Here is a 25899-nt window from a genome sequence, read left to right as displayed (position 1 = left end):
AAGTGACCAATTCACATTTTGTGTGTGTGTGTGTGTGTGTAAATAAAATTAAACTTCAATAAACTTTTAAATAGATTTTATTTCTTGCTATTTAAACAATGAGCTTTTTTTTATTACAAGTGCAAATGCAAACAGAAGTCATTAAGTCTGTTTAGTTATTAATTACAAGTATCTACATGATTTATAATATTGAGACTATATACATGTGAATATCACACACCCCGTATCAGCCTTCAAGGACATGCATTTGTCCTGATGATCTGCGTTCTAGAGAGATGAAGAGTGTGTCTGTCTGACGGGAGCAGCACAAAACATACTGGCAACCCAGGGAGAGGGCAGCTGCCAATATTGATGTGCTGCTAATGTCAGGCACACAGAAACAAAGCTGCCGTCATGAGTGTGTGGTCTGGAGAAGGAACAGAAAGAGAGAGATGCACAAAGGATTTGTTCCTTGTACCACTCTAGTAAAACGTGTACAAGGAAATGCTCACTGGAATAAATCTAGTCATCCATCACAGATTTTCTAAAACACACTATATTTTCCTTTAGAGAAAGCTTAAAGGTGATCAGTGTAGTAAGTTTCATAATCATTAAATCATCCTGTGTTATTTATCAAAATACAATTTGCTATGTTCAAGAAGCCAGTGCAACTCAGGGTCGATGTGATAACAGTCTGATTCCTATAATGCGCTGCACTACCTAGAATATCAAGCCACTGTAATGTGGCCAATATTAAGAAAAGTCACACAGTGATGCATCCATGCAGGCGGTGGACAATATGTAAATGCTGTTAGCTGCAGAATCACCAGTGTTCCCAGTAACAGCACACAATGATCTGGAAATCAACCTGGGAACCTACAAACCATGATGTGCTGCTACAGAGCTCTCTGGCTTGCTCATGAGGGTCGAGGGAGATGCTGACACTCCTTTAACACATCCGGTAAAAAGCAGACCTTATTTCAAGAAAGAGCAGCCTATATTAATCAGTATCCCTGTTTATTTTTGTTTCTTTATCTAAACCATAAACCATATCTAAACCAAAATGAGCTCCACTGTAGGGAAATGTAACTATGAGGTGAACAGAAACAATTCTGGGTTTTAAACATATCTGCTTTACTGGGAAAAAAAATAATAATAAGCATTTAGTATGAAATAGGTAATTCCAATCGTGTTGCACTAGATCATATAAAATATGATCATATAAAAGGCTGAATATTTTCATGCCACACTAATAACAGCCTTTCAAACTGAACAAGTGTCTTAAAGTGCATAGTCTGACTGGATGATGAAAATGAAAAACAAAATGGTGGACTGTTAAAGGCAGAGCAAGAACACCACAAATAATGTCTATTAAAAAGTTAGACTACAAAACAGTGACTACTAAAGGAAAAAATAAGAATAGAAGAACAAGTATCTAAAAATGTTTTTAGATGCAATTTTAAATGGGGCTGGGCAATTTCACTATAATATCGAAATCGTGATATACCACAATGCACTTTTCTGAGAGAGCACATGTATTATGATATACTATTTTTAAAGAACCTTTTTTTTTTTTTAATTAGTAATTAAATACCAATTACAATCCGATTGGAAGCAGCTGATTTGATGTTTGATGATTTTGTACGGAATCTTTACAATTGTAAATGTAATTTTTCAAATTTCATATTTTATCTCTGTTTCAGATTCATTTATTTTTGTAGACATTAAATATCATCAAACTCAGTTTTTCATCATTTTTAATTAAATGGAACACTACTCTTTTGCTGGCAATTAGCAAAACTAAATATCATGATACATATTGTGTATCGCACAAATCTCTTCAAGCATCATGAATTTGTGATATTGCCCACTGTTGATTTTAATCATAATTTATTTTCTTAATTTATTTCTCTAGTACCATTCACACTGTTACCTTATGAAATTATATCTGATCCTGTCACCTCATGAACAAGGGAGAAGGGGGAAAAATTAAATACATAATTTAATTTAATGAATAGACTTCACTAAAGAAAGAAATATTAAAAGTACAAAATAATGCAAAATACCAAAACACTACACAGAAGGGAAAAGTCCTAAGATTTAAATCCATGTTGAAAAAAAAGAAGTTAAGACGTATTTAACAGGACATATAGAAATGTGGAAAAGGAAACTAATTAACTGTAAATTAACTGTTTTTTTCACACTTTGAAAGTGCTACAGAGGGTGAGGTGTAAAGACTAAGTACAAAAAGAAGAACAGAGCAAAGAAAAAAAAAATCAATATACAAGAAAATCCCAAAGGTGTGACCTTGACAGTGAATCAACAGAGACAAAATTAATAGACATTCATCTTCTGAATAATAAGTGTTTGAGTGACTGTATAATCAGAATTAATTACTGCAATGACAATAAATTTGAATGACTGTGCTATTATAAAATTAAAATAAAATGTTAGCAAAAAAAAGGTGGCCCTACCACAAAGAATTCACACACACACACATACACACACTTGACACATCTAAACTCTGAGCTTTAATTAAAGCGGAAAATCATAATTCTCACATAAAATATTTGTTTTAATTTATTCTAAACTCATGACTAAGGATCAGATGAAATACGACTGAAATTACACTTGCCATTGCAGATAATGTAGTGTGTTTAAAAAACTTGAAAATATTGTGAATAAACCACAACCTAGTGTCATCAAACCTTCAGTGGATTTTTTTTTAATATTAGGACATTATTTATTGGTTTCAGGTATAAAACAGAAAAGTGGTATTTAAAAAAATACTTTTGAAAGGTTAACTAATTACACAACAATGTTACAGCATTACTAAAAGACTGTAGATTGAAGCCGAAGTTATATCTGATAAAAGAGCAGCCTATTTGCAGTCTCAATCAAATGATCACGTCAGCACAGCTGAAGAAGGCATTCATTTTTGTCTACTCCTGCCAGCTGTTCACCGAGAGAAAGAGCAAACAACAAAAAGCACAAGAAATGGGAGATCAGGGGGCGAGAGAGAGAGAGAGAGAGAGAGAGAGAGAGACAGAGAGAGAGAGAGAGAGAGAGAGAGAGAGAGAGAGAATAAGAAATGGAGAGATTGCAAAAAGGTGCGGAGTGAAAGTGAGAGAGAGAGAGAGAGAGAGAGAGAGAGAGAGAGAGAGAGAGAGAGAGCGCAAGCCCACACTCACACACCCTGGCCTAACTTTTTCTTACCCATTCAAACCAGGGGCCATTTTGGTTAAGCTTTGAAGCAGACACAGAAAAGAAACTAACTTACCCTCGGCCTTTTTTCTTCACCCTCTTGAGCAACAGAGGAGAGGTGAAGGTGGCTGATAATCCCAAAAGGAACTCACTGAACACCAATCGTCCTCTGAAGTCAATTCTGCACCTAGAGGGGGAAAAATACTTTAAATTAATTACTTTAAAATAGGTTAAACTTCTTTTAGTTTTGAAAAAGGCAAAAAAATTATTTTAAGACAGTTAATACTATCTTTCTTAAAACTAGGTAAAAGACACCAGTGAAGGGCTGTAACATGCAAATATGTAAATTCTTTAAATATAAACAAGAAAACCATCAACTAAAAGAGCTAAATCCATTAAAACAAATTTGTGGCAAAAGATTTTAAAAAGGAAAGAAATCCTCACATACACTTATCAATTGTCATTCCAAGTCTTAATTTGAGATCAAAAATACACCCACTCGTCTAAGATTGGGACTCCCATTCCAGGCTGGGGGTTCCAGGAGTAAAATAAGTGCCTAAAGCTTTTGTCCCCCACCACCTATTTTCAGCCCCTAAACCCTTTTTCTCTCCCTATTCCCTTCCAGACCAGCAGTCCATGCAGTGTGCAGCCTCTGCTTAGCTGTAGCTAGTGAGGCTGCCTGAGGAACTTGGTAGGCATAAAAAGCAGGGGTTGTAGCCTTTTTCCCGGGGCATCACTTTCTACAATTAAAATGAACATTTTTGGGGGACTGAAAAAATCCAAAAAAAAATCAGTACATCACCCTGGGGTCTCTTTCAAAGGGTGTAAAATTTGGGGACTTTTGCTTTAACCGTTTCCAGGCAAAAAATTAATTTGTGGGACTTCGTGTGTGGAGCGCGCCAGTGCTAGCAGCTCTCGCTTGCTTGATTTCTTGTACCCTTGCCAAAGCATTCACACAGCCAGCAGAGAAAAGGAGGGAGGGGGGGAACAAAAGAGGGAGCAGGCTCAACTGCAGAAACACAGGGAAAGAGGGAAACGAAACAAGAAAAAGTGTTGTGTTTGTGGCGATTTTTTTGCCATGATGCAGGAAACTTTTATTACAATCTCGAAACTCTCACGAGTGTCTTAGAAAAACATTTTCATTCTTGGCCTTGATTCATTTGAGTCTAAATGATAAAATAAAAATATAAGTGCAACCAGGGAAAGACAATAAACTAAATACTAAAATCAATCTGAAAATAACAAACTTTTTATTATTATTATTTTAATGTTGTTTTCCTAGCTTCATCGCAACATGGAGCTTGGCTGTGTGTACCGGCACTGTGGGCTGTGCATAGAACGAGAGAGTAGGTACAAAAAGTGGAGAAAATGTTGATCTGGTTCCACAGATAGCTTTACTGAGAAAGACAACTGGGCTTGAACAGTTGCACGCGCGCACACACACGCACACACAGCCAGACAAGACAAAGACCTCTGCGAATGATACATGGCCAAAAAGCAAAAGCCAAAAGAAATCAAAGTCACAATCTCACTTGGTGAAAGAGTGCCCCAAACAGGCCTATAAGATCTAACCACTATTAATAAGATCAGCACACAACAGATTCAGCAATTCAAAATAAGTACCAACACACACCATGTTGGTTTAAAAATGACTTTAGGTTTTTCCCCTAATAGTCATATTGATTGAAAGCTACATGTTATTTAAAAATAAATTCCAGTCTATATGAAAATATGAATGTATATTAAAAACAAAATTAAGAATATGCTTCATTGCTGATTAAAATTTTAAATCAATTATATAAATAAGTAATCTACTTTCTTACATTTCATGCATCATCTCATTCTGCTCAAAACATGTACTCACTAAGCCTCAGTAACCACACACAAAAACAGGAAGACTAAAAACAGTCCAGAGAAGGAACAGCGTCAGGCCCAGGGCCTAACATGAGAGACATAGTTAAAAATTAAACATGATAAATTCAAGCAAAATGAAGTACATTATGAGGATGCAAATAATGACCCTGAAATCCCAGGTGAATTTTCATGGGCTATAAAATGACCAGATCTGAGGGTAAAATGAAAAGAAAAGAAAAGAAGAAAAAAGAAGGAAGAAAAAAAAAAAAAAAAAAAAACTGTGATGCAAACATGCTAATTAATTACTGTGGTCAATTCTGGTTGTGATGGAGCAGGAACCTAAATTTCATATAGCACCCAACTTCCTTTTCACAGCACAATAGTTTATATTCAGTAATAGTTTAATATATTGCCCATATAATTACAGAAAATGCAAATAATAACATCAAATCAGTTACAGAGCATCAAATGTAGTGTACAACATTTGAATTTAACAGAACAGTTTTAAGAAAAGACATGGGGAAGCAAATATTGAAAGCATGAGTCCTGATCACATAAATTCACAAAACAGAGCAAATTATAGATGTGCACTCAGTCTAAAGATAGCAAAATCCTGGGTAATATTCTCACTAGACAAGGAGTTAATCAGTAATGCAACGAGCAGTTCTCCAAAACCAGCACCAGAATGCCATATTGCTGACAAACTAGCAACCAAGACCAAGCATACTCACTATGTGTTCTGCTCCCCCTCCCAAAGTCAACAACTTACTGAAAGTCTACCATCAGTCCTATGCCTCTTCACATCACTCCTGCACGCACACACACACACACACACACACAGCTCATCACACTTTATAAACTATTTTTCAAATTATATATTTTATCCCCTTAATGCATGTTATTTGATTTAATGCCTCTTCTGCTCATACCTGTATGATCCCTTATGTGGCATCACTAAATGTGTCAACATTAATTCTACCTGCCATGCACTGATGTAAACAAATGATTATCAATAAACGTTACAATATAAAAATATTAAAATATTAAAAAGCACAGGACCTAAATACAGTTTATATAACTTTATATATTAGCACATAATCGGGTATTGTGCTGGTGGGTGGGGCTGTAAGACCACGCACGTGCCGAACTCTATTAGTCTTTATAATATACATAGATATCTTTTTTTTTTTTAAGGTTAGTCGCAAAAAGAAAAAATTCCGAGTAACTGGCACAGAGCCATGTAGTCTAGCTTAGAGTGATTGAGTCTTTGCACAAGCAGTTTGTTATGGCTGTGCAAAAAAAAAAAAAAAAAAGGTTTCCATGCAAAGACTTACACACAGATTTAACGAAAACTACATTTATGGAGGAGTTTGAAGAACCTAATTAACAGATTATCCGTTTAAAGTCGAGAACATTCACTGCAGAATTGTGCACAAAATTAACAAAATGTCACCGGACAGAGGCAGCTCAAAGTAACACTGTTACACTGGCACTGTCAGAAATAATACTCTGTACAGTTATAACGCTTCTGGCTAGTCAGCAAAACACAAATCTGAACAGGGAGTGTCTCATGACGCACAGAGAAATCGAATAATTCAATTATTTATCATAACGTCATAGGAATAAACAACACAAATGATTAGCTGTGGATTTCTCTGAATCACGACAGTCACCTACTAACGTTTAGAAAACATCTGGACACACAGGTGCTATTGTTAAACTAATGGAGTAACTGGACAGCTCCGGTGAAGGAAACTCCTACAGTGAAAAACTACAATCGCCGTCACACACTCACACACACTCACACACACACACACACAGCTCCCTAACAGGTTACTCATTAGCTTAACCAGAAACCAAAGCTGAAGGCTATTCTACTTAGACAGCTGTGTAACTCTACCCTTTTGCCCAACTAATGTGTGTTAACAAACAATACTTTGTAAAAAAAATAATAATAATAATAATAATAAATAATAATAATAATAATAATAATAGAAATGATTACTTTTGTAGCTATCACCAACTATTAGCTAGAAATTACCAAGTGACAAGAAGAAGACTGCTGCGCCAACATTACTCAGAAACTAACCCCAGTAACCTAGTAACTATAGCAGAAATAAACACAGGCAAAATAGTTAAAAGTATATGAGGGGGGGAAAGCTGTATAAAACACTTGGTTCATAGAATGCAAAATATTCATTTACCTTTTTTTTTTTTTTTTTTAAATCTTGTCCTCGGAGTCAGTATAATCACTGCAAAGTGTAAAGTGGTGAAGGATCAGAAGATAAAAAATTTAAAAGAGCAAAATAACAATTTTGTGTATAACAAGAGTTCCATTCACTCGGGCTCTGAAGTTTGAAAATGGCGCCAAGGCTTCACCGCAGCACCTCTACACTGTGATGACACGAGGCACTGAGAAAAAAAAATAAATAAAAAATTTCCTCTACAAATTTTTAGGTTTCGACGCCTCACTGACTTGTATTTTTGATAGTCTTTACGAAACCAGGCATCTTGTACGCAGATATTCGCTTTATGAATTTTTTAATATTTTTTTTGTTAATTTTTTTAACGGTCAGCGCTTATTTTTGCCGCGGTGCAGGTCGGGAACTAGCCTGGCTGGTTTTGTTTTGAATTTCCAAACTGGAAATAACGGATGTTCCATATGTCGCCCCCTGTTGGACAACCTGGCGTCCTGCAGGCGAGCTTCATTACATTCAGGCAGCTTTATATCAGGACGGTGCTTGATGTGGTCGTGTTATCTAAATCACTGAATGCCATGGTTTAAACCACCACGTTCCGGATATCAGCGTTCCTCAATAGTCAGGATTATATTTTATTTTCAGATTTAAACCACGTATTTCATATTTTAACAAGGTTTAAACTATCAGTGATAGGCTTTAGCACGATGTAAAATGACCTTTTCAGAGAAACATGGAGTATTAATGTTATCGACCTTAGAAACTCCACTGACCGGCATTTCCATTTATGCAGCACTTCTGTTAATATGAGGCTTAATCTTTGATCGAGCACTAATGTGTCTGTGGTCCAGGAGCTTTTCTTTTATTCCAGGACAAATACAGGAGTACATAGGTTGCTGATTCTGGATGACAAACTTTTAAAGTTGGGGGTAGTAGTAGAGGTCTATTCCTGATCTGCTCCAGTTTTATGGAGCCAGTGTTAAAGTGACTAGCAGGGAAAACAGTGATGGTGGGAGGCACTGCATGTCTGTTTTTCATGTTCCCTACCTCTGTGTTCAGAGCAGGGACCCAGCTGTGGACCGGTATGGTCAGAGTCCAGCACAGTTTAGTGATTCTCCTGCTCTATTACACCTGCTTCAACTTATTAGCTCATTAGTAGGCTAGGACTGTTATGGACCAGGAACATCACCACACTGTACTGGACTCTAACCCTTCAGGTCCATGAAAAAAATCATTTCTGACAAAAGCAAACTATTTTACAAATTTTAAGTGTTTAAAATTATAATAGTTAAATATGGGTACAACTTGTTCCTAATTGTTAGATGATCATTGAGAAAAAGGAAATAATTAACTCTTCCAAATATATAACCTCTCTCCCTCTCACATGCTCACATGAGAAGTTTAAAATGGACTTTGACAGATATTTGGTTGACAATGACTAAACTTCACACACACACACACATTTTATATATATATATATATATATATATATATATATATATATATATATATATATATATATATATATATATATATATATATATATATATACATACATACATACATACATATCCAGACTTGCATCCATTTATAAGAACAAGAAGTGTACGTTTGAATTTGTCCCATTACACATAGAAGCCCATAGCCTATTTACAGAGAAACAGAAAAGATAAGGAACATTTCATTTCTTTTAGTGAGCTCAAAAGTACATGGAAATATAATTTATTTACATTTTAATCATTTTCATGTCACAGCACTCACTGATATTGATCAAAATACCCAAGGCCAGTACTGAGATAAACATGTCCTTGTGTAGTTATATTTTGTGTCCCAGAAGCTGGTAATATCATGTCAAGTAATATGGGCAAAAAGGGCAAAAGACAGACCATAGGTAATATGATATTACTGAATCACATGAATCAAATTTTATAATTGCTATCTGCTAACAATCACACTATTAGACTATCAATTGACACATTTCTTTTTTTCCAAAATTTTATATTAGTGCACAAGGAAATAAATGAATACATTTTAAGAGATTTTCCCCAGTACATATGACTCTACATCCAGGCAATTCATATTACTAACATTCAAAACACATTTTACATATTTCTTATATTTTGTCTCAAGGTAAGTCTGTGAATATGTTGTTTTCTGCCTTGAGTTCATTGTTTTTATGATTCACTGCCTCTTCAGCTTCTTCCTCCTCGTTCCCTCCTTTTCCCAGCATCCGTAAAGGCCAAAGGAGCCCATGTTGGGAAGGTGGTGGTTTGTTGCAGCAGGGTCCACTTTTTTCCTTGGTGAGGAAATAGAGCAAAGCATTAAGCCAGGCATTGAAGGATGCTAGTGGCCGAGTAATTTTGTAACAAATGGAGACCATCTGCATCGTATGGCACTGCACCCTGCTGGTCACTTTCAGCACCAAAAAAATAGTGCGGGTAACATGAAAGGGGAAGAAGCAAAGGGCAAAGAGGAGAGTAATGGTTATGATGGTTTTGATGGACTTGCGACGCCTGTTTATGTAAGGTGAATGAGCCCCGAGAACAATGGACATGCCTTCTCCTCCTGTCCCTGACCTGCTTCCTTGTCTTGCCCTTGGTCCATTAGCAGGAGGTTGGGAGTGCAGTGTTCGAAATATAGTCATAACCACACGTGAGTAGCACCAGGCTATGATGCTAAATGGCACAAAGAACCCCAAAAGATGGAGAGTTATTCCATAAGGAACATAGTCCTGGAACTCTTTATCAATAGCATCATCCCAGCAGTTATGGAACATCTCAGTGCTTGGACTTGTGTTGGATTTGTGTGTGTCACCATTCACTTCATGTACGTCTAATGCTCCACCATCCTTTCGACGGGGAAGAAGCTCTGTTTGCGCAAATCGAAAAATAGGACATGTGAGGGCAAAGACAGCAAGCCATACCAAAATGCAAGTGCCTTTTACAGCCCGCTTGGTCTCTAGAGTGATGGTCCTCATGGGATGACAGATGCCCAGGTAGCGATGCACAGAGATGCAGGTGAGGAAAAAAATGCTACAATATAGGTTGAAGTAGAACAGGAAGCGCACCAAGCGACACATGAAATCTCCAAAGACCCAGTTGTCATGCATGATATAACTGGCCACTAGGAATGGCAGGGAGAGGCCGTACATAAAGTCAGTAGTAGCCAAGTTCACCATATAAATTAGGGACACATTCCAGTGCTTGGTACGGCGAAAAGAGCGATAGAGCACCACAGAATTGAGGCTGATGCTAAAGACAAATGTGAAGGAGTAACAGATAGGAAGGAAGATGTACTTGTAAGACTCATCAATGTTGCAGGAGGCAGCACTAGAGGAATTAGATGAAAAGAGGAAAAGGGTGTCACCACCTTGTCCTGTTTCGGACAGGCCTGTAGGAGTGTCTGTCACCATTTCTGATTGCTTCTGCATCTCTTATTAAGGAAGTGATTCTGTGTCATTGTCACAGTGAGCATCCATAAAAATAGCTCCTGATTCCAATTCTGGAATGTGTCTAAATTTCCAGTTTTTCCAGCCTGGTGGTCCAATTTGAGTTTCTGTAAAAATAGTAACAGAATTGACAATATGTTTAATGTAGAATACAAAATCCCACAAATTACATCCAAGATTCCAAGGTGACTCCTCCCCCCGCCCTCAGCCTTTCTTTCACAATCTGTGAACCTGTTTGCCCTGCCGCACGAGTATACGCTGCTGATTCAGACTCTTTTCACTTCAGTAACTAATCAATCAGTAACTACACTTCCCCTCTGTGTTCCATCATCCATCTGACTGTCTTACCTTCACTTGTTATCCCAATCAGACTCTTTCCTCGTTTTGACCCCCAAAAGTTTAGAAGATAATTTTTAGCTCTTTCTGCACTACATCATTCTATATGCTTCAGTGGATATATTTAAACATCAAATATTGTTTTGAACTTTATCTACATGCCATACAATGGTTATCTTCTCTTCTTGTAGACTGAGCATTAAGCTGAGTAGCTACAGGGCAAAAGGCTATATTGTTCAGCACTTGAGAAACATATAAAGCATTGTGTCAACAGAGCGATACGTTCACTCAACCATATTATGATAAATCATCCATTTGTGCCTTAATGGGAACAAAGACAATTCCAGGGAAAAATACAATTTTTATAATGTCTTCGCTGTCCGAATATTAAAAAGCTTCATAAATTACAGTTCATAAAGAAAAAGTCTAAGAGGTATGTGTCATGTATCAGAGTGGTACATAAATACCTCTAACTGGTTTTGTGTTACTACAAACTGGAAAACTTACCGATTCCACAGGAGAGAATTTTTTGAGCAACTGAATCCCAAATATCAAAGTGAAAATTGATACCAAAACACTCCTAGTTCATTGTCCATCCATCATCAGTGTGAACAAGAAAGCACAGATAAATAGATAAGAAAAAGTACTAAAACTATTATTCTTCTCTAGTTCACTTCAGAACCATAAGCTGTTGCTCTACTTCACCTCGACTGTCGTATCTATTGTGGACCATTCTATGCATCCCTCCCTTCTTCATGGTCTCCCCTCACCTCTTCATCTGTCCCTCCCCCTGTCTATCTTCTTTCCTCTATTCTGCTGAGCTGTCCTTTTGAAGATACAAACTCTGACTAGGCAGGACATAGAACCGACATATTCTGTATACGTATTAGATTCTAGTTTAAAAGAAAAGCAGTAAGGAGGTCTAACCAACCTATAGTGTACTGATCACCAGCTCTGTGTAACATATTGTGAATAAACTGTACCTTTATTCTACAAAAAATCCACAAGCAGCATCAATCCACTCAAGTGCTACCTGAGATATGTACATGCAAACACAATTTAATTATTTTAGGTAGACTTTAATGAGCATGTTTTAGGCAGCTTTGATTCTCTAACTGAAAATTTGCATAATTTACATTTGTGAGCACAGGTGTGAAACATACTGGAACATGTCATCCCTTCAGGAGATTATTGCTTTATCCATTAGCTCTACAAGTGTCTGCATGTGACTGTAGACTACTGACTATCAAATTATAGATGCAGTACATCACTAAAATGTTGTAAATATGACACAAACTTAAAGGGGCTGGAACAATAAAAAGAATGATTTGTCAAAAACAATTTGATTCTGGGAAGAGGTTGGTCCTAGTAATAACAGCTTACCAATGCCTTTCAACACCTTTATATCAACATATTAACAGAAAAATTTACAAAGCAGCTAAAACAAAGGCAAACTTGGAAACAAATCTGTGCAATTTAAGACCTTAAATTCCTTAAACATTCCTTTGGTGTGGAGAAACTTTTCACAGTACAGTTAATTCTTCCAGGCAGATCTCCCAGGTTTGTAAGTTCTCAAGTTATTGAGGCATTGGTTTTGTCCCTTTAATGTAAAAGACCACTTCTCTCAGAGTGATGTCATATCCTGTATCTCCAGCAACATGGCATCCTGCTCAGTTCTTAGCTGGTCTCTTGTGAGAAGTCGGCCCACTAACTCAGAGCTGAGGTCTACACACACACACACACACACACACACACACACACACACACACACACACAGAGAAGAAGAAGAAGACATTAACACTGACAGATCATTTAATCAGATGTACAGCTTTATTCTGAAAATTTCTCCTCCTGTGTATACATGTACAGTACTATGCAAAAGGTCTTAGGCACATGTAAACAAATTCTGTAAAGTAAAGTTTCCTTCAAAATTAATGAAATTAAGGGTTTCTATGTAAATCTATAAAGTTAACAAAACTATAAAGTGCAGTACACTTTGTGCAGTAAGGGTGCCTAAAACTTGTGCACAGTACTGTACACAGAAATATAATGCATGAAGCCAAGTGGTCCTTTCTTCGTCTTTATAAAAAATGTTTAAATCAGAATGTTTAACTTGAAAAATACACTGCGGAACAAATGCAGAAGAATCTAGTCAAGAGATATTTGACATTTGAAAAGTTGTTGTGTTATCTGAAAAGAAGTGAATGGTGCTTTTCACTCATCCTCTTCAGAGAGCACACAGTGAGTGATATACACAGGTGTGACTCACTGCCATAAATCCAACACGTCACATCTGTGGTTATTTGCTAGCTAACAATAATGGAATTGCCTGAAACATGCTTCTCCCTTGACATACTCAGATAGTACTTTGCTCTTGTTTTCCCATAATTAAGGCTACCAAAGGTATTGGAACATCAAGCCCAAGTCTTTTTTTTTTTGCTATACACTGAATACTTTTGGGTTGACACCAAAAATGAATATGAGATGACAGATAGAATTTCAGCTTTCATTTCCTGATATTTACATCCATACATAGATATGTATGTAACAGCTTAGAACATGGTACCTTATGTTTGAACCCACCCATTTTTCAAGTGATCAAAAATATTGGAACATGTGATTGACAGGTGTTTCTTGTTGCCCAGGTGTGCCCTGTTACATTAACTGATTATCAGAGCCATCGCACAAACATTGAGTATAACTAATACAACAATTTGGAATGTCGTGAAAAGAAAGAAACCACTGGTGTACCAACAGCCAGACATGGAACAGTTCGGCCAAGGAAAACAACAGCAGTTGATGACAGAAACATTGTAAGAGCTGTGACGAAAAACCCAAAAACAACATTCAGTGACATCACAATCCACCATTCGAAGAAGACTTCGAGAGCAGAAATATAGAGGCCATACCTCAGCATGCAAACCACTCATCAGCAGTAAGATTCAGAAGGCCAGATAGAAATACAGAGATGAGCCAAAGTGTGGAGAAAGAAAGGATCTGTTCATGATCCAAAACATACAAACTCATCGGTCAAGCACAGTGGAGGTAGTGTCATTGCTTGGGCTTGCATGGCTGCTTCTGAAACGGGCTCACTAATCTTTACTGATGATGTAACTCATGATGGTAGCAGCAGAATGAACTCAGAAGTCTACAGAAACATTCTGTCTGCCAATTTACAGAAAAATGCACCCAATCTAATTGGGAGGAAATCATGATGCAGCAAGACAATAACATAAAACACACTGCCAACACAACAAAGGACTTCATCAGGGAAAAAAGTGGAAGGTTTTAGACTGGCCAAGTAAATCACCAGACCTTAACCCAATTAAGCATGCACTTCACCTCCTAAAGAGGAGACCGAAGGACGAAACCCCCTAAAACAAACAACAACTTAAAGAAGCTATGTTACAAGCCTGGGAAAGCATCACAAATAAGAATGTTTGGTGTTTGGTGTTTGGTGATGTCAGTGGGTTGCCGGCTTGATGCAGTTATTGCTAGCAAGGGATATGCAACCAAATATTAAGTGTTATTTACTTTAAGACTATCTGTTCAAATACTTTTGCTCACCTAAAAACTGGGTGGTCTGCCACCAAAGGTGCCATGTTCTAAGTTGTTTAACACATCTAGATGTAAATCAGGAAATGAAAGCTGAAATTCTGATCTATTGTCTCATATTCATCCTTTCATCTAAAACCTAACTGTCTTCAGTGTATAGCAAACAGACAGTATTGTGCAAAAGTCTTAGGCACATGCAAAGAAATGCTGTAGAGCAAAGATGCCTTCAAAAATAAAGCAATTAAATGTTTTTACATTTAAAAAAATGATATAAAGAGCAGTAAACAGTAATAAATAAAACAAAGTTAATATTTGATGTGATGACCCTTTGCTTTAAAAAAAATTAGTAGCCTCAGATACAATTTGTGCAGTATTATAAGGAAATTCGCTGTAGGTTCTACTGAGCATCTTGTAGCAGCCGCAGTTCTTCTGGACACTAGGCTTAACTTCTTATTTTTGCAGCAAAACCCAGCAGCCTTCATTATATTTTTTGTCTGAAAAGTGGTCTCTTACATAATATGCTGCTTTCTTTACTGACGTACAAACGTTTTTCTGTAATATTTAATTTTATGCTGGAAAACTAAAATTTGGAAATCTAAAATGTTTTGGTTTTGTGCTGACTTGATAATGTAGAAGTCATAAAATCTATAACAAGGTTTCTACTTAAAAATATAGGGTGCCTAAGACTTTTGCACAGTACTCTATGTCTTTGTACATTGTAGCATTACAATTTCCCTTCACTGGAACTAAGGGGCCCAAAGTTGTTCCAGCATGACACATCCTGTGCACAAAGCGAAAACCATGAAGACATGGTTTGCCAAGGATGGAGTCGAAGAACTCAAGTGGCCTGCACAGAGCTCTGACTTCATCCCAACACCTTTGGGATGAACTGGAATGAGCAAAAAATACTGTATTTCAATATGCATTGATGTCTACACCATATTTGTCAGAGTTGCAAAATATTAGATCCCAGTCCTGTTCTTTAAGAGGTAATGATGACTTGGTTTTTAGCCAAAATGCCACAGTTATTTCAAATTCATGATGTCAGAGTTAGCAAAAAATGATTATGAAATGCTGAGCAACAATACCAGAGGTCTGATACCAGATTTAATACGGTTTCAGATGGAAGAACTCTTACTATGAATGTCTTTGCTTAGTGTGGTCTTCAGTGCATTCAACTCCTTTAAGCTGAAATTCTGCAAGTCGCTGCGATTATAATGAGTTCTCTCTTTAACTGCATCACTGGGGGGTTTGGTCTATAAGAGAACAGTCAAGCAGATTTATATTTTTTCCACAGCCATGTACACATACAGGCTTAAATGATTGTATAAAGTGATCTTGGACTTGGGAAATCAGAATTAAAAGAGATATTGATGTATGGTTACCTGTTTTTGCTCCAACCTCAGCTTGTGTCTTAGCATGCTGAGAGCAGCCTTGACCTCTTTCTTAAACCCACCAGGTTTGGCTTTGCTGCTGGATGCAGTGCTGGAATGCTGCTGTGGCTGCTGCATCTGTTTCCCAGAGTGTTTCTTCAACTGTAAAGTAAATTACAAAATACCATGCCACAAAACACTTTGCTTTTATATATAAGGAGAATTTTAGATATTTATTTGTTACATTCCAAAATCTGCAGCGCAACACATTGAATAAAAATAAAATGTCATCAGAAACCTCTTTTTTCTCCTTGTCTTCCTCCTCCTCATCCTCACTCTCACTGTTGTTGATAAAGCAGAGTTGCAGGTTCATATGACTCTGGAGTCTAAAATAACCAGGAAAATTCCACTTATATTTAGATATTACAGCAAAGTAAAAAATGGAAGATTAAAGAATCAATCTGGTGGGTACCGGGACGTTAGGGCTGTCAGGCGACTATCATCCACATCCTCACAGGTATCTTGATGTCTGGTAAGGTTATACAACTCTGGCCAACTCGCTGTCCACTGAGCAACATCCTTGAAGTATACAGAAAACATATAGGCACCATTTTAGCTGCTTCATATATGAGTGTCAATATAAGCAATCTGTATAATACAATTATATAGAATTATTTTTAATATAAATCACTCAAATCTGAGGTACCACTTCTCTTGGGTGTTAAAGTTCTGACCAGAAGGTTTTGAGGTAATAATCCAAATACTGCCAGTTTTAGGCTGTTGAGTACGACCCTTAATCCTAAATCATCCATCTCTACACAAGGATTGGATTATGCCTCACTTGTAGGTTGCTTTTGGATAAAAATGTCTTTCCATTCACCTATTGTCATGATATCGCAGGTCTGAATCCTGACATTGCCACAGCCATCTGTTGGTGGGAGTCTAAAAGTGCAATGTTGAACATGTACACTGGGTATGAGAGAAGGCATTACATTCTCCCTTGTCAATCAGAGCTACACTAGTCAATCATACGCATCAGTGAGCTCATGTATGCGGAAGAGGGAAGTTAGCGCTTTCCTCTGGGTGTGTTGAACTGCCCTGTGATGTAGCATGAGCAACAGTTTGAAAAGATATGATGGTTGGCTTCACATGTCTCCAAGGTGGCATGTGTTAGCCATCACTCTCCGGGTTGAAAGCTGGCTTCTTGGTGGCAAATGGACAAATTGAGGAGAAAAAAAAAAAAGAGTGTGCCAAATAATTAAGTGCAAAAATCAGGGCTTGGCGATATTATGTTAATTTATGTCACAACACAAGAGTGTCTAAGAGTGTTGTGGATATTGTCAGTACTTCTACAACACTAGTCAATTCTGCTGTTACAGCTTGGATATTAAAATCTCTCTCTGTCTGTTTTATTTTTATGCCTTTTCCTTGTTAAATATTTTATTTTGTACATGTTTTTGAAATGATATTTTTCTAAAATGCTATTTAGCAGGTACTTTGATAGTAAAATTACATATTGTAATTGTGTACTATGTACTATGTATCATGTATCACAATATATTTTTTACCATACTGCCAACCACCAATTTACTAGTATATACTATTTATACTAGTATATACTATATATATATATATGTGTGTGTGTATACCTTCCCATATGCTGCACGGTATTACATTGTGCATGCTTTTTGCAACTCTGACCTTGTTCTTCTCTCTTCGTTCTTCCTCTTGTTTCTCAAGTTGGGCAATACGCAGGCTTAGGGCCTCCCAGTGCATGATGGGTAATCCTAGGTCATCATCAGAGGAGCCTTCTTGCCACAGCAAGGCTGCTCCTTCAGCATCCTCCTCCGTCTCATCACTCTCCTTTTCCTCTCCCCTTTCCCTCTCTCTCTCCTTCTCTCCATCCATCATGCCTGGAACACTTCAGAGACATATTTAAAAACACTCAGTGTTTCAGATGTTTCCAGAAACCTAGACTTCATGAAGACACGTGTGACCACCTTTAGATCTGGTTAGTAATAACGAGTTAGCAAACAATGCTTGTGAGATGTGCAACTAACATGAGAAAACCAAGTCAGGATTTGGATTAAAAAGAGGGAAAATACCATGACTATAACCTGACACAAAAACAAAGTCAACACTTGCATTCATGATAGGAAACAGCCTAAAAAATATATCCAAATGAACATACAGTTCTACTACAAAATCTTGAAATCTGTAAGTCATTCTCTAGTTTTTACTATAGCAAAGCTAAACAGGCCCGAACTGGTGTAGCTCAGGTTCGGCCACGTAGGCTGCTGAAGAACTTTCAAGTTGTCTTTTAATGCCCTGTGAGAATCTAAAACAATCTTAAAAGTCAGGTCGCCTACCTATGTGGCTATGCGAAACTTTAACGCAGAAGTTAAGAATCTTTGTGCTTTAAAACTGGTTGATAAAAAGGCCTAAGTTCCCATAGCGTTCCCGAAGTTAGTTGTCTCCTCCTTTTGGTCCCGTTAAGCGCCTCCCGTCTTCATTCGCTTTTTTCACACTTCTTTCTGCCCGCGTTTTGTTTCTTTAATGCTCCTGGTATGTTAGACAGCTTATATTATTATTATTAACAAATCCCATGCGTCTGTGTAAAAGAAGTCAGAAGCCTGTGTGCGACTTTAATAATCCCAGGAAAGTAGTTGCTCACGACCGCCTGAAAACTTGAGGAATTTCGCAACGTTTTGTTTCAGTGAGGGGCGGAGAAAGAACCGAGCAGAATCACCAGGTGTCCAATTTCACTCATTCGCAGAGAACTGAACTTTTATAGCAGTAAAACTGGAATTCAGCAGTTGATCTTGATTCAGAATTTCTAGATACTGAATACCACATTCAGACTCTTATGCCCATGTTCAAATTCACTGAGACTTGCTACCAGGAAAACTACTGTAAAGCAAAGCTCATACACAGGCAGAAATAGCGAGCCTGGATATGCCTTATTTATGACAAAATTGCAATGGGAGGTTCACAGTTCTTTGTTTTTGAACAACATATTTAAGTGAATTCTAGCAGCCACGCTAAAATCACAGTCAATCAACTGTAAGATAAGACTGCACGACATTTCTGCACTGCACGATTTGAGAATCAAATGAATCCAAAGCCGCAGTTCGGTTCATTTGAACAGGTAGGTCTGAGGAATCGACTCAGTAAAGTGAATCGTAGCATAACCATACACTATATCGGTAACCAAACTATTTTCAATAATCTACTAGAAGGGGTTTTACAGCCAGGGACCCGTTCTGCATGACAAAGCCACACTGGTCAATCAAAACTAATATAATCGTCAGTTTAAAAAAAAAAAAAAAAGTCAGAGCCATAAAACTCCAAATCTGACCTTCCCAAACCACAGATTCCTTAAGAAACGTTTTTGAAGTACATGAACGTGGACATTTCTTTCATTTTTCTATGTTTTCTTGTGCTAGGTTAATATTCGTAGTCGGTTAGATTTTTATAACCATCCATAAAACTGTATGATAACATAAAGGTTATTAATTCAATATCATTTACACAAAATGATATGGCAGTTAAAACTTTCTTGAAGCTTTAGAAGCTTTTGATTTTTACTGAAACCATTGCCAAAGAGTCCTATACAAGTAGGACTACAGCCCAAAATATTGCCCATTTGCTGTTTAGATAATGGACCTAAACTGTAGAATTTAGCATCAGTAATGTATTTTGAATTGGGGCGACCACAGCCGCAATCTGTGGCTGGGGATAGAAAATTTTGGACTGCCCTTCTTAGCCTGTTGCCCAACAAGACTTTCTTATTATCATGGAATCCAAATACTACATGTTATTTATTTATTTATTTATTTCTTTCTTTCTTTCTTTCTTTCTTTCCAAACTAAGACTACTTTTGATCAAACTTAGGTCAGACCTTATTTTACTGTGTGTCTGCAGTACCATGCTAAATGTTTCTGGGAGACCATCACAAAATGTATTTTTATGCCTTTTTAATCTTAATATAAAGGTTTTAGTTGGATAAAACCTACAAATTAATCTGTATGATATTTGTTGCACTTTATTAGTAAAATGATATTTAAAGGGTACAGGTTGTTTTCAAAGGATAATATCAGTAAGTCCATTCTAGACCACATATGGATATGACAATATTCAGATTATTTAATAATAACCACAGAGGTAATATGCCTTCAATATGGTGCAAATATTACATTATTAACAGCAGCAATAGAATGGGCCTTTCCCCTAACCCTTTTCAGCATCACACTACTACACATTATACATTTTTCTTGGTCTAAGAATATCAAAAAACAAAATGAGTAGGAGCCCTTCAGGAAACTATCAAGAGTATCTTTTACTCATCACTAACTCCTTCAAGAAAAAAATTTAAAGGTGTGATACTATTAAAAAAAAAAAAAGAGTCTAGTGACTATATCTTGCTCATTCAGTCATGGTGTTCAAAAGTTTGTTTACCCAGTAGAAGCCAGTACACATATGTGAAAGGAGTTCAATAGGTTTTAGACACCTTGTGCACAGAGAGAGTATCTGAGGCTGAGACATCAATAATAAATGTTAATTATTATTTTTCCCTTTATTTTTAAGGTATGTTAAACCCAACCCCGTCTGATTACGTTGAAGCAAGAGCACCTGCAAATTATGGTGGTGGATCTTTAATACTTTGGGGCTGTTTTTGGCTAGTGGTCCTCTTGTGAAAATTGCTAACATTATGGTCTCTGGAGAAGTTTATGCTAATACAAAACCAGGTTTCCTTCATGAGTAGGTGAAGACTTGGCCATAACTCTAAACATACATCCAAATCCAAACACATAAATGGATCTGGAAACACAAAATCACTTTTCCAGTGGCTATCACAGTCTACTGAAAACCTGTGGTCTGAATTGAAGAGGACATCCACATGTACAAGGGTGAGTGTCCAAGATCCACTACAAATGTCTCCAACCTTGTAAGACATTACAGAAAGAGTAAGAGAAAGAGTAAGAGAAAGAATCTCTGGAGAAACAATTTGGACATTTTTGGTGGTATGATTCCTGATATTTCTTTGAAATATGAAAATGTAGTTCTCGGTTTTACACATTATAAGAAAGAAGAGTCGGATGTTTCTTATTTAATCAATCTTATTTTATTTTTGGCTAAATATTTTATACACAAGTGTAAATTTAGTAAGACTAAGCCTATGTTTAACGTTTTTCTTGTGACTTAAAACTTTACATACATTTAATTTCTGATTCTTCTACAAAAAAAGCTGTGAAAACCGTCAAAAGTCATCTTTTCAAAAGGCACAATCCTGAGATTGCTCCCTGGCATATACCATATTGTCATTCTTTTTGTTAGCTGTTAAAACACAGAATCTGCGGTTTTGTGTTAAATCTTGTTCTTTGTTACTCTATGTGCCTCAGAATATGTTTTAACGTTAAGTAGTTTTTTAATTAAAAAACTACACATTCAAATAAAGCCATGTGTACGCGCATATAGCTGATTTACATTTTATTTTATTTAATAATAATAATAATAATAATAATAATAATAATAATAATAATAATAATAATTTAATTTGCAGCTAAAGCACCCAATACAGGCAATGTGCAAACGCGCATGTTTTACATGTCTAAAGCATATAAAGTGAATAAAATAGCCTTAATCAACTCACCTTTTTACAGATCCAGCTCATAAAAGCTTAAAATATAATCTGCATACACAATACTCAGTAGTAAGATTCATGTACATGTCTTGACTGAACCGTTTTTTGCATGTTTTTAATAAAAATGTTGTTTAATATAACTTAGTTGTACTATGCATATTTCCAGTACGTTTTATTTGTTATTAAAGAAACACATTTCGCCCCTCGGTTCACGCATGCTCATACTGTGCATTCAAGTGCTCCTGGGAAGTTCGTATTTACGAGTTGGGAAGTCGGAATTACGACATCAGGTGCGTTCAAGTCATTTTGGTCGGAGCAAGATGGGGGTGTACCGTCTCTTAATTAACTACAAAAAATACACCAAGGTTTTTAACTCTACTTATAGAAAAGGAAGAACAAAAATACGCATTATGTGTGTTTTGCTTTTTTATGTTTGTAATCACTTTATGAAGCCACTGTAAACTTTATCGTTACATATTATATCGTAATTGTACAGTGCTATCGTATTTTGTGTAGGCAGTTGGCTTGTTTTATTGTAAAGTAAAAAGCCTGACAAAGACATGTCACTGTTAAATACCCATTCAGTTTCAACAAATTTACCGTCAGCTACAGACGCTGCATCCACTGATTCCACCATGTTTTCTTCCTGACACAACACCCACCTCGGAAACTCGGAGCTCAAACAAAATCCAGAGTTTCCCACTCGTAATTACGACTTCGTGGTGGCGTTCATCTGCATTCAACTCGTAAATAGGATCTTTCCGACATGACTTGAACGCACCAGTAGTATCAGCAGCTCACGCAGCGGGCCATGTCTGAGTCCGAGACTGTTCTCAGGTCAGTGTGCCGCTTACTCGAGCGCTGTCGTGACTGAGTCGTCAGTGTACTGTTCAGCTAAGAAGTGCTGCGAGTCGGATCCTCATACAGTGAGAAGACAGTAACTGAGTCATAAACATATTTCCAGTATGTTTTATTTGTTATACTTTTTGCTGTTCAGGAAAATACTTAGAAACATTAATTTCGTCCGCCTGAATGAAACCCTCGGTACACGCATGCTCAGTTTCAGCAGCTCGTCAGTTCTCAGCACGTCGCACATGTCCGAAAGAGACTGTTCTCAGGTCAGTTAGTCTACTGTCGCGTCACTGGAGCGCTGCTAAGAAGAGTTGGCGAAATCTGACATCATAGGATCATATATACTCCGGGATATTGGCTCATTTTAAGTCGGAGTGACTGTCAGGCACGGTTTGATTGAGTAACTTGTGGATCAGTATTGACTCGAGACGCGAACTGTTTCAAACGATTCAGTCCGATTTGGTGAACCGCTTCAACCAGTTCACTAAAAAGAACCGGTTAAAAAGAACGATTCGTTCAGGAGCCGGACATCACCAACTGCTAAGACAGCTGACTCGTGCAGGTGACTACTGACAGTCTCAGACGTAGGAAGAAGTTTTGGGAAAACTGTTTAAAAAAAAAAAAAAAAAGCGTAGAGCCTTGCTAAATTAGGGTCTACTGAATTAAGGGTTTTGTTATCTTTTTAAAAAAGGGTTTTCTAAATTAAGGTTTCTATAATTTCTAAATTAATATGTGAAATGGGGAATATGGAATAATATTTTGGATTCGGGAAAGACTGTTTAATGTAGAAGGTGTGTCCTGTTGTTTATTTTTTTTTGTAAATTCACATTTGTTCATTCGTGTTTAAAAAGGTTTAAAAGTGATGTAAAGTTTAAAAACAGAAACTGTAATTTATGTTTTATTAAAATAAGTATTATTGATGAACCAATAAGGTGTTAACATTATGACCTCTAGAGTTCAAGGGGCAGGGTTTTTCCTATTGGGAACGTTTGGTAGTAGAGAGAGAGAGAGAGAGAGAGAGAGTGGGACGTGCGTGCGTGTGTGAGCCACATAGAGTTCACAAATTGAGCATAAAGCTAGAAACTAAAAAAAAAAACTGTTTATACAGTTCCCTCCGAAACTACTGGAACAGCAAGGCCAGTTCTTTTTTTCTTTTTTTTTGTGCTATACACTAAAGACATTTGGGTTTGAGATCAAAAGATGGATATGAGATGAGAGTTTAGGATTTCAGCTTTTATTTTCTGGTATTTACATCCTAGATGTGTTAAACCACATAAAACATAGAACCTTTTGTATCAGACCACCCAATTTTTAGGCAAGCAAAAGTACAGGAACAGATATATTTTGAAGTAAATTAAAGTAAATAACACTTAATATTTGGTTGCATATCCCTTGCTTATAACTGCATCAAGCCTGTGAATCATTTTGTTGGGTTCTTCTTTTGTGATGCTTTTCCAGGCTTTTACCGCAGCCTCTTTCAGTCATTGTTTGTTTCAGGGGTTTCTCCCTTCAGTCTCCTCTTCTGGAGGTGAAATGCATGCTCACTTGGGTTAAGGTCTGGTGATTGACTTGGCCAGTCTAAAACCTTCCACATTTTCCCCCTGATAAAGTCCTTTGTGAGTTGGTCGTGTGTTTTGGATCATTGTCTGCTACATGATAAAGTTCCTCCCAATTAATTTCGATGCGTTTCTCTGTAAATTGGCATGCAAAAACGCTACTATCATGAGTTACATCATCAATAAAGATTAGTTAGCCTGTTCCAGAAGCAGCCATGCAGGCCCAAGCCATGATACTACCTCCACCATGTTTCACAGATGAGCTTGTATGTTTTGGATCATGAGCAGATCCTTTCTTTCTCCACACTTTTGCCTTTTCCGTCACTTTGGTAGAGGTTAATCTTGGTTCCAGAACTTTTGCGGCTCATCTCTGTATTTCTTTGTGAATTTCAATCTGGCTTTCCGATTCTGACTGCTGATGAGTGGTTTGCATCTTGTAGTATGTCCTCTATATTTCTGGTCTCAAAGTCTTCTTTGAACGGTGGATTGTGATACCTTCACCCCTGCCCTGTGGAGGTTGTTGGTCACTGTTGTTTTTGGGTTTTTCTTCACAGGTCTCACAATGTCTCTGTCATCAGCTGTTATTGTTTTCCTTGGCCGACTTCCTTGACTCTCTCTCGCCCTTCCCCAAATGAAAGTAATTGATGATCTCCTTCCTCTACTTCGTGATTATTAAAGATATATCGAGTGGTTATATAGAGTGGTGCAGGACCCTCAAACTAAGGAAGAGATGACCAATGTTGTTGGTCCCAAAAATAATCCCATGGCTGAGCATTTGGGCCAGGAGAAGACACTAAACTGTCTAAGGGCTCACTTTTATTGGCACTTTTAATGTTCACAGGTGGTGTGCGGCATGTCGCGAATGTCAGCTGGTGAATCCGCCAGCCACCCCAAAAGAAGCATTGCACCCATTACCATTAATCGAGGTCCCTTTCATAAGAATTGGTATGGACCTTGTCGGGCTATTAGAAAGGTGCACGCGAAGATATGGTGTGTAGTGTTGCAGAGGTGTTCTTCTGTGTTATCTCCTGAGTCAGGATCCTGACTGAACAGGGCACAACATTTATGTCATGGAAACTATGTGAACTTTATGAATTATTGTGGATTCAATTGATTCGCACCAGCGCTTACCATCAGCAGCTGGATGGGCTGGTTGAGCGGTTTAATCAAACGTTAAAAAAATATGATTCAGAAGTTCATTTGCGATGATGCGTGGAATTGAGATAAGTGGCTCGAGCCCCTGTTATTTGCAGTAGGAGAGGTCCCGTAAGCCTCAACAGGGTTTTCTCCACTTGAATTATTGTACAGGCGCAAGCCTCGTGGTGTTCTAGACATCATTAGGGAAAATTGGGAGGAGGGACCTTCTAATAGCAAGAATTAAATTCATTATGTTCTTGACCTGAGAGCAAAACTCCACACATTGGGACAATTAACACAGGAGAATTTGCTACAGGCGCAAGAACGTCAATCCCGGCTGTATAACAGGAGTACTCAGCTATGGGAATTTGCACCAGGAGATAAAGTACTTTTTTTTTTTGCTACCCACGTCGTACTTGAAATTTCTCGCAAAGTGGCAAGGACCCTTTGAGGTCACATGGCGAGTCGGTGAGGTAGACTATGAGGTTAGGCGAACCTAGAGGTGATGCACTGCAAATATACCATCTCAATCTCCTTGACCTGTGGAGAGAGGCAGTTCCTATGGCTCTGGTGATGGTGGTTCCCAAGAGGGAGGGGCTGGGACCGGAGGTAAGTTCCGAAAGTGCGGCCAAATCACTCAGTCCCCTGTGGAGACCACCCTTCCCCTCACGATATTCTTGCCTCTGCCCAGTATAGAATCTCATAGAACACTGCATTGAGGCTCCTCCAGGTGTGGTTGTATGCAGCCACCCATACCAGCTCC

The 25899-nt window shown here is 37.5% G+C and overlaps 2 protein-coding genes and 1 long non-coding RNA gene across 4 annotated transcripts; all 3 read right to left on the bottom strand.

Moving 5' to 3' along the window:
• Positions 1 to 59: 59 nt before the first annotated feature.
• On the bottom strand, positions 60 to 8435 carry LOC128318126 (uncharacterized). Its single transcript, XR_008301612.1, has 2 exons — positions 7242 to 8435; positions 60 to 3370 (listed from the first exon to the last, which is right to left on the bottom strand). It is a non-coding gene; the product is annotated as an uncharacterized LOC128318126 (long non-coding RNA).
• A 379-nt stretch (positions 8436 to 8814) lies between these two features.
• Positions 8815 to 11932, bottom strand: si:dkey-6n21.13 (P2Y purinoceptor 3). The gene is made up of 2 exons (XM_026936048.3): positions 11527 to 11932; positions 8815 to 10790 (listed from the first exon to the last, which is right to left on the bottom strand). Exon 2 carries the CDS (start codon positions 10663 to 10665, stop codon positions 9361 to 9363), a length of 1305 nt encoding a protein of 434 aa, XP_026791849.1. The 5' UTR covers positions 10666 to 10790; positions 11527 to 11932; the 3' UTR covers positions 8815 to 9360.
• Positions 11933 to 12077: 145 nt separating this feature from the next.
• si:dkey-6n21.12 (schwannomin-interacting protein 1) lies at positions 12078 to 21755 on the bottom strand. Of its 2 annotated transcripts, none has more exons than XM_034303569.2 (7): positions 21601 to 21755; positions 17649 to 17868; positions 16420 to 16526; positions 16246 to 16333; positions 15960 to 16109; positions 15713 to 15830; positions 12078 to 12744 (listed from the first exon to the last, which is right to left on the bottom strand). In XM_034303569.2, exons 2-7 carry the CDS (start codon positions 17856 to 17858, stop codon positions 12644 to 12646), a joined length of 774 nt encoding a protein of 257 aa, XP_034159460.1. In that variant the 5' UTR covers positions 17859 to 17868; positions 21601 to 21755; the 3' UTR covers positions 12078 to 12643. The 2 variants fall into 2 exon arrangements, with proteins under 2 accessions (XP_034159460.1, XP_026791871.1); XM_026936070.3 differs by lacking the exon at positions 21601 to 21755 and adding an exon at positions 18317 to 18709.
• Between the last annotated feature and the right edge of the window lie 4144 nt (positions 21756 to 25899).

The sequence above is a fragment of the Pangasianodon hypophthalmus genome, chromosome 4, assembly GCF_027358585.1.
Source record: "Pangasianodon hypophthalmus isolate fPanHyp1 chromosome 4, fPanHyp1.pri, whole genome shotgun sequence".
In the NCBI taxonomy this organism is placed as follows: Eukaryota; Metazoa; Chordata; class Actinopteri; order Siluriformes; family Pangasiidae; genus Pangasianodon; species Pangasianodon hypophthalmus.
The sequence above is the reverse complement of the archived record's forward strand: the minus strand, read 5'-3'. Positions and strand labels throughout refer to the sequence as shown.